The 9,894-nt window shown below is 38.4% G+C and overlaps 1 protein-coding gene across 1 annotated transcript; it reads right to left on the bottom strand.

Moving 5' to 3' along the window:
• Positions 1-6,405: 6,405 nt before the first annotated feature.
• Positions 6,406-7,477, bottom strand: LOC130874820 (protein SEC13 homolog). The gene has a single exon (XM_057770329.1). It carries the CDS (start codon positions 7,459-7,461, stop codon positions 6,847-6,849), a length of 615 nt encoding a protein of 204 aa, XP_057626312.1. The 5' UTR covers positions 7,462-7,477; the 3' UTR covers positions 6,406-6,846.
• Positions 7,478-9,894: the final 2,417 nt, after the last annotated feature.

Below are 9,894 nucleotides of genomic sequence, written 5' to 3'. Positions count from 1 at the left end.
TGCAGCCCCAGTTGCTATAGCTACAACATTCACTGTACCTAAGTTTTGGGGAATATTATGAAAAGTGGGGAAGAAAGATTGTAAGAGCCAAAGGACCAGGAATTCTGCAGTGAGACTGTGTCTTCAAGAAAAAGCATGAAAACTACATGCATGAATCTGACAATGTGACTGCCTAAAAAGAGTAGAACACCAAGAGACATGCTAACATACAAGTAGATAATCTCATGTGGCTCTGTGCTTAGACAGAGAACTCCAGACTATTAAGGACGTCTTGGAGAGGAAGAACTAGGCTTCTTCATCAATAAGCCTATTGACTGGTTATCAACTATCAGGTAGTCATCCCTAAAGACATATAAAAAGAAGCAACACAAAACAAACTCAGTATTTTATAGTCATATAATTGTGTGTGTATGTGTGTGTGTGACTATAAAAAAGAAAGGCCATGAATTTGTGAAGAAATTGTTGGAATGACATATCAGTGAAAGGAAGGAGAAATTATATAATTATATTTTAATTTAAAAATTACCACTTTCAACAAAGGAGGGACTGTTGCCTATATAGTTCTTCCAAAATCATTCCTTGGTATAGTTGTTTATGGACCTCTCTGATCAAACCTATTAATTGAAAGTACTGAATTTTAGTGTAATATTGACATAATCATCTAAGTAAAAGACACATTTGCTTTTAAGACAGCACTAAAGCACTTGCAACTGAATTATCTCTTCTCAAGCCTTGAATTCAACACCTAAATTGGGATTGCCAAATAACTCCTTCTATCTTTAAGATAATTAACATTGTTCTTTAGATGAAAAATGTCCCCCATAATCTCCTGTATTTAAACACCTGATGTTCAACTGGTAGTGCTATTATGAGAGGTTGTGGTACCTTAGGGAAATGGGGCATAACTGGAAGAAAGATTTCATAACTTTTAAAGTTATAAAAGAGACTTTATAACTCAGGTCCATTTCCTACATTCCATCTGCATTTTGTTTGCAGATAGCAGAAGGTCTGGGGACTGGACAAATGGGAAAAACATCTGTTGACATAGGCTCAGGATTAATTTTATATCATTCCATTCTTCAAATCTTGCCATCATTTCCTATGCTGTTAGGGTGTAATCTCCTTGCTAGTATATTGTCTGAGGTTTCTGGCCTGCTTAGTTTCTGTCCTGTCTGCCAGGTCCCACAGATGTTTAGCCCCAAAGAAAATCACACAGAGGTCTCCATAAGTTATAAACTGAATAGCCCATTAGCTCAGGCCTCATATTAGTTCTTATAGTATATATTAACCCATTATTCTTATATATGTTAGTCAAATGGCTCAGTACCCTTTTCAGCATGGCAGGTCACATTCTGCTTCTTTGGTGTCTGGACAGGACTGCAGAAAGAGCTCCCTTCTTCCCAGAATACTCCTGTCCTCCTTGTCCCGCCTCTACTACCTGTCTGGTTGTCTCATCTATATTTCCTGCCTGGCTACTGACCAATCAGCATTTATTTAAAACATAATTGACAGAATACAGAATTGTCCCATACAACTCCCCCCCCCCTTTTTTTTTACAAAGGAAATATCCATAGTCCATTTTTGGGAATGTGGGCATAGTATTCCAGGCTACTTCCTGCTGGTTGGGGGCAATGATAATTTTATGGGGACCTAAAGAAAAATTTGAATTATGATCAAATCCTGACTGGAGTATCCTGTGAGTCTTGATCATCTCAGGCAGCAGTCTTGAATCTGTTCTGGATGTAAAACTCAGACATCATGCCATCTGTTCCTGCTGGAGATTTCTCAGGTGGTCTTCTTTGATCAAACCTGATTTTTCTTAACTCAGAATGAATCCACAGCCTCTCATTTTATGTGGAAACAAAAGCAAAATCTCTTCTCCAATGTAACAAACATTTTGACTTCAATTTTGAAGTTAAGGTATTTTCAAAATGCCTATCTTGGATTAATTCAGCAGCATTTATAAACAAATATCTTTTAGCAGCTGTTGCTCCTTCCCCAGCATTCAAACAATTCAAAGAAAGCAAAATAAAATAACAGTGTCCCGATTCTCTGTGTATTTTCCATCTTTATGTGGCTTTACTTTAATCTCTATTTCTTTTATTTTTGCTTTTAAATTTTGGCTTTTTGAGACAGGGTTTCTGTGTCTCTTATCCTGGAACTCACTATGTAGACCAGGGTGTCCTTGAACTCACAGAGATCCACCTGTCTCTGCATCCTAAGTGCTTGGATTAAGGTGTGTGTCACCACACCTTGAACTCACAGAGATCCATCTGGCTCTGCCTCCCGAGTATTGGAATTAAAGGTGTGTCTTTCCTTCTTTTTTATTTTAAGAACTTTAACCTCTTTCTTTACTCTCCAAAGCTTGCATATATTTTAAACACACAGTAAACCATTTAGAAGTCTTTTTCTTTGAATCTCTCTTTACTGTATATCTCTCCTTTTCTGACTACACAAATCTTTAATTTACCAAGCAATATGGGTAGGATTAAAGCCATGGCTCTGATGGCTAGATCCAGTCCATTCCTTAGCTTTCCAGCCTCATGGCAGAGGTTCCTGCTGGAGTCATGTTTATTGCCACAACTCTTTGGCATTAAAGGTCCTTACCAGCAAGCAAGCTGCAGCAGTGTGTTCACAAACAACACTCAAATGCTCTCTCTGTAGCTGGACCTCCTGCCTTAAAGAGTCAGAGTTTGCACTGGCAGAGCGGCCCAGAAAGCCAGCATTTTAAAACAGTGCAGCTTTTTTTCCTGCTACGGCTGAAAACCAAAAAGTATGCATTCAACTTTTCATCAACACTGTTTAAGTGTTTTGATGCAGGACATCTTAGAAAGCTGCAGGGTTTTGCAGCTAAAGCTGAGTCAGGAAACCTCTCTTAAATGAGAGCGCTTGCCTCTAGCAAGCAGAATAGACCCAAGAAATTGCTGCTACCAAGAAGTCATGCTTTACTCTATTCTTTTCTGCCCAGAATTACTTCCCAAACTCTGTCAAGATTTATGTGGATACAGTTGTCCATATGGGTGCCATTCTGTAACATTAGTGGTGTGGGACAATTCTGTATTCTGTCAGTTACATTTTAAATAAACGTTGTTTGGCCAGTAGACAGGCAGGAAGTATAGGTGGGACAATGAGAACAGGAGTATTCTGGGAAGAAGGAAGCTCTTCCCCCAGTCCTGTCCAGACACCAAAGAAGCAGGATGTGACCTGTCCCACTGAAAAAGGTACTTAGCCATGTGGCTAACATAGATAAGAATTGAAGGGCCTACCTGCTCTTCATTCTGGCACACTCATCTTTAGTAATAACAATTTTTTTTCCTAGACACCTGCCTTCTCATCTCCCCCAAGGAACAGATATAACTTGCCAAATGAGAATCTTCCCAAAATTAAGATTGGGGAAAGGTTTTGTTTCTGTCTTTTCAGAATAACAAATATATCCAGTATAGAATCAGAAGACTACAGGACAAATGAGACATCTGAAGCAAAGGACAAATCACCCAGAAAAAAAAATGTTTCAAGAAAAATGGTAAATTGATCATTGCTATATCACATTTCCAACAGGGTAAAATTTCATAAATCTTTCCAAATGCTTTTTTTCTTCTGTTTTCTACATATGTATAATGTAAATGGTCTTTTTGTAGTTCCAGTCCAATTACAGATTAAGGCTGACTTCTAAGTTGAAGTGTGGTTCTTTCTCTTTCTAAACCCAAGCATGCTGATTAAGGTGAAATTCAATATCTTTGTCTTATGCCAGAACAGCCATGATATGGGACAGGAGAAGAGCAAAAATATAAGGACTATTTTATTGTTTCTAATCTCAGAATCCTTTGGGTTTATACTAAACCTTTGACAGCTTTTCTTAAGGTATAAGATTTATAAGATAGCCAGGCAGTGGTGGCGCACGCCTTTAATCCTAGCACCTGGGAGGCAGAGGCAGGTGGATCTCTGTGAGTTCGAGACCAGCCTGGTCTACAAGAGCTAGTTCCAGGACAGGCTCCAAAACCACAGAGAAACCCTGTCTCTAAAAAAACAACAACAAAAAAAGATTTATAAGATATATATATATACATATATATAATGCATATTTTATTATATATAATATAAATTAAACTTTTGTCATATCAATGCTCATATAAAGTCCTAATTAATTCTAGAAAAATATTTCTTCTTCCTTCCTGTACATGATTGTGGATTTGAGTCTCTATCAGTTTTCTGTAGTGATCTATGAGCACGCCTAAAAGCAACTTTTGAAGTCTCCATAAAGAGCATGGTGCCCCACAATGACAAACTCCTTCAGGACTATGATAAAAGTACTAAGCTGAAAAACAGCACCTAAGGATCAGCTTTGGAACACAAACTGCTCAAAATAATTTTGAGGTGACTAGCTGAGATGATCCAGGCTAACAGACTGCTCTACCCTGGACCTGAGACAAGTCTTACACTTTCCCATTATGCATACACTGGACAAAAATAATACAGCTACCTCTCCAAGGACTTAATAATTAAACAAAAGGTTTCTTTGTAGTATCTCCTAAAGATACGGTTGTCTTTAGACAGCAGGAATTAAATTTAGGAATATGATGCCCACATATCCAAGAGGTGTCAAGGGTAGTTTTTGGTCATTAAATGGGTTACAGATACTTTTCTTTGTTTAGAGTATTCGTGAAAAGTTGTTATGGATAATGGTCAGGAAAAAAATCTGAACAAAGGAGTTTAGATTCAAGATTCTTTTTTTGAAAAGAAAAAAAAGGGAAATATAGATATGATAGTATAAAAGGGTAGATTACTAAATCTAGTCTGAAAATTAAAAAGGTAAATACAGATATGGTAAGATGAGAAGGTAGATTATTGAATCTACTTTTTAAAGGCAACTACAAGTTTTAAATGTGTATGTGTGTGTGTGTGTATGAGAAACACTTCTAAAGCTTAAATTGTACATTAAATCACACACAGTAATAGTAGGAGACTTCAACACCCCACTCTACCAATTGAGAAATCTGCGAGACAGAAAGTAAACAGAGAAATAAGGGAACTAACAGATGTTATGATTCAAATGGACTCAAAGGTTATCTACAGAGCATTTCACCTAAACACAAAAATAATATACCTTTTTTTTTCTCAACACCTCATGGAACCTCATGGTCAAAAAGCAAATATCTACACATACAAAAAAATCAGAATAACCCCGTGTATTTAATCAGATCACCATGGCTTAAAGTTAATATTCAACAACAACATTAATTGCAGAAAGCAATGCTCAGTTGAATCACCAAGTCAAGGAAGAAATGAAGAAAGAAGTAAAACACTTCCTACAAATGAATGCACAATATAGCCAAACTTGTGAGACAGTTTTAGTAGTGTTAAAAGGAAAGTTCATAGCACTAAGTGCCTACATAAGAAAGTGAAGAAATCTCACACTAACAACTTAATAGCATATCCTAAAGCTCCAGAACAGAAAGAAGCAGACTTATCCAGGAGGAACAAATGACAGGAAAATGATCAAACTGAGGACTGGTATTTCTTATCACCGGTATGAATATTATCATTGTGGATGAAATGTCATTTCTCCTTTCCAAGAGGTTTCTCCTCTTCGAGTCGAACCTTTATTAATTTTGATGGTATCCACAATTTTTCTTCTCCTGTGGAAACAAGAGCAAAATGTAGCACATCTCCTGGCTTCCATTGAGAGGTCAGCACATCTTTGAAATAAATCGGTTGATTTAGTTCAGCAGACTTTTCCATTATCCAATGTCTTTCTGCCACTGTTGTTCCTTTCTCATTTGCGTTAAGAAAATGCAAGGTTAATAAAGCATTATGCAATCATTTCTGGGGGTATTTTCTGTCCCTTTCTGTTTGTTCAGCATATCCTTTATAGTATGATTTGATCTTTCTATAACTACCTGACCTGTAGGATTATTTGGTATACCTATAATGTGTTTTATGTTATAATAAGCAAAAAAGCGTTTAATTTTCTTAGATACATATGCTGGACCATTGTCTGTCTTTATTTGTGCAGGTATACCCATGATGGCCATAAGTTCCAATAAATGTGTGATTACTGAATCAGCCTTTTCTGAGCTCAGGGCAGTAGCCCATTGAAAACCTTAATATGTGTCTATGGTATGGTGTACATATTTTAATTTACCAAATTCCATGAAGTGGAACACATCCATCTGCCAGATTTCATTTCTTTCTCTTTTTTTTTCTATGCAATATGATTTTATTAGCTTTGAAACAGCTTGAACCAAAAGATAGTTAAAAATGGCCAAAAATATTTAAAAATAATAGTCATTTGTTCCTGACATGAATACTTTCAGCTGGACATTAAGTTACCAAACATGGAATCCCAGTAAGGCGGGTGAGCACCAAGTGTTCCATCTGTGGGCACTCCTGGGTGTGGAATCTTTGTAGCATTGGGACCCTTCTTCCCAGTTGTCTGGATGTTGTTCTAGAATAGGCAGTCCTGGAAACAAGAAGACCAGGCCACCTGTGTTGTCACTGCTCATTCTGTTGGCCCTCTGTGATGGAGGCAGACACGGCACCCTGGCCCTTGTTGACATCGCTGATGCACACCCACTGTCCATCCACCAACTCTTTCCATAAGGTCACCTTATTGTCTCCACCTGACACGGCCAGGATGTTTGCTGTGATGGACCAGCTCACGTGCCACACAACATCATTGAACTTGTGCAGGAGTTTGGGTGACCACATATTGCCTGAGGCATCATCGCAGGTCCAGATAAACACTCGACCGTCCTGAGAGCAGCTGGCAATGGTGCTGGTAGGCAGGCCAATGGAGGGGGCCCAGGCAACGTCTCGAACCCAGTCGCTGTGTGCCTCTAGCTTCTGCTACTCCTTCCATTGGCCGTCTTCCTCCTCCCTCCAGAGCTTGATGAGGTTGTCACAGCCACCTGATGCAAACTTCTTGATATAATTGGGCTTCTGCCCTGATGGTTGGTCTATGAGGCTTCCAGGCACAACAGCAGGGGCCCAACTGACAGCGTTACAGCCAATCGTGTGAGCGTTGTTAATCTTCTTCACTTCCCACTGGCCTTCCCCTGTATAGGTCAGCAGGGAGATGGCCCCGTTGGAGCTCCCACAGGCCAAAATCAGGCCATAGTCTTGAGGGGCCCAGCATACAGAGTTCACCGAGGAGTCGTGTCCCGAGTGCTCATGAGTCTTCTCCCAAGTGCAGTTTTCCTCCTTCCAGATAATGACTTTCCAGTCATAGGAACAGGAAGCCAGGATGTTGCCATACAAGGGGTGGGCCCAGGCTACCTGCCATACTGGCCCTTCATGTCCTCTGAGGTCTGCAATGAGGATCTGCCCTCCGTTTCGCACATCAAAGATTTTGACGGACCTGTCCGAGGAGCAGGTTGCTAGGCGGGTGCCATAATAGTCCATCTGGGCATCATGAATCATGTCCTCATGAGAGGTGTCCACGGTGTTAATTACTGATACCATAGCTGTGGCAGCAGCAACTCACAGCCTTGGACGTGGCAGCACTGAATGCTTCACTTCCAAGATTTCATTTCTTTTAGTACCCTTTGGGTTACTCCCTGCAGGCAACGGTGTTTGATTATAGAAACAACAAGTAGGACATCTCTTTATAATGTCCTTAGCTTGTTGCCATGTAATGGAAAATTCTTTCTTTAGGCCTTTACTATTGCCATGATGCTTTTTATGAAATTCTGAGGCCTGCAACATGCTTCCAATCAATAATTGATCAATCTCAGCATTACCTTGTGCTAGAGGACCAGGCAGACCCGTATGGGACCAGATATGTGTTATGTACATCGGACAAAGCCTATTCCTGATTATGTCTTGTACCTGGATAAACAATGAAGTCAACTCTGTGTCATCTGGTATAAATTCAGCTGTTTCAATATGAAAGATAACTCTTTCTGCATATTGTGAATCTGTAACTATATTAAGAGGTTCTTTAAAATCCCTTAGCACCATAAGAATGGCATATAATTCTGCCTTCTGGACAGAATTATAAGGGATTTGTTCCACCTTACTTAATTCATCTGACTGGTAACCTGCTTTCCCTGGTTTATTTGCATCAGTATAAAATGTATGGGCTCCAGTTATTGGAGCATCACTTACAATTCTAGGAAGAATCCAAGAAGTTCTCTTTATGAAGTTAAGTCTATTACTTTTGGGATACTTGCTATTAATTTCTCCCCCAAAATTAGCACAAACTCTTTGCCATGGTTCATTGTCTTCCCATAACTTTTTTATTTCCTCAGTAGTAAAAGGCACTATAATTTCTGCTGGGTCTATACCTGCTAGTTGACGAAGTCTCAGCTTACCTTTTATAATTAATTCAGAGACTTTTTCCACATAAGTTTTTAATTTTTTACTTGGTTTATTAGGTATAAATATCCACTCTAAAATAATATCTTTGCTCTGCATTAAAATCCCTGTTGGGGAAATTCTGGAAGGCAATATGACTAGGATGCAGCTATGATTTGGGTTCACCCTATCCACATGTGCCTCCTGTAATTTTTCCTCAATCATTGTCAGTTCCTTTTCTGCTTCAGCTGTCAGTTTTCTGGACTATTCAAATCTTTATCACCATCTGAGGTTTTGTTTAAATGAACTATTAGATTAGGTGTTATTCCAACAACTGGTCATAGACTGGAAATGTCTCCTAATAATCTTTGAAAGTCATTCAGAGTTCACAATTGGTCTCACCTAATTGTGCTTTTTGTGTTCCAATTTTCTGTAAAACTAATTTATAATCTAGGAATTGACAGAATCTCTTCTGTGTATTTTTAGGAGCAATTTTTAATCCCCATGTTGACAAAGCTTTATTTTTTCAAATATTCTTTCTAAAGTATCTATGTTTGAATCAGATAGCAAAATGTCATTCATGTAATGGTAAATTATAGATTTAGGAATTTGTTTTCATATTATTTCCAATGGATGACTTACAAAGTATTAGCAAGGTTAGGGCTCTTGAGCATTCCCTATGGAAGGATGGTTGACAGATATCTCCTAGTAGGTTGAGGATTATTTTAAGTAGACACTGAGAGAGCAAATTATTCTTTGTCCTTTCCTTCTGAAGGAATATTGAAGAAACAATCTTTCAAATCAATAAGTATAAGAGGCCATCCTTTTGGTAATAGAGAAGGCAGAGGAATTCTAGACTGTAGAGGGCCCATAGGTTGAATCACCTTGTTGACAGCTCTTAGATCTGTCACCATTTTCCATTTACCAGATTTCTTTTTTAACAATTACAGGAGAATTCCAAGAATGGGTTGATTCTTCAATATGGTGAGAATCTAGTTGTTCCTGTACCAGCTGTTCTAAATCCTGGAATTTATCTTCTGTTAATGGCCATTGCTTAACCTATATTGGTTTCTCAGTTAACCATTTTAAATGTAAGGCCTTTGGTACTTCTACAGGTTCACTAGTTGCATTGTGTTCTTGTAGAGCCTGAATGGCTGGTAACCTTTGTGTATAGTACCTTACATCCTTCCCAGAATTATGAATTTCTGGGACTGCAGAAATGTTAAATAGATATTTCACTGCTGCAGCAGGTCACAAACCCATACAATCACTGTAATATTAGCCGCATACAGCCTCAGATTTCCTTTCTATCCTTCTCACCCTATGTGTTCAACCCATCTCATGCTTTCTTTCACTTGAGATAGGGTTCCAATTCCTAGTAATTGAACATGTTCCTTTTGAAGAGGGCAAGTTGTATGCCAAAGTTCTGGAGTAATGATATTCACATCCACACCTGTGTCTACCAAACCCAAAACTACAATGCCATTTATTTGTACTCTTAGCTTTGATCTTTGATTATTTATAGAAATCTTCCAGAATATACATTTCTTATTTCCTATTGAAATTTTTTTATCCTTCATGTTTATTCCATTATCCAGA

This window comes from Chionomys nivalis, chromosome 5, assembly GCF_950005125.1.
Source record: "Chionomys nivalis chromosome 5, mChiNiv1.1, whole genome shotgun sequence".
Classification (NCBI taxonomy): Eukaryota; Metazoa; Chordata; class Mammalia; order Rodentia; family Cricetidae; genus Chionomys; species Chionomys nivalis.
The sequence above is the reverse complement of the archived record's forward strand: the minus strand, read 5'-3'. Positions and strand labels throughout refer to the sequence as shown.

What these genes read in the sequence shown, in the direction of transcription:
- LOC130874820 (XM_057770329.1), bottom strand. Translation starts at nt 7,461, where the DNA reads ATGGTATCAGTAATTAACACCGTGGACACCTCTCATGAGGACATGATT.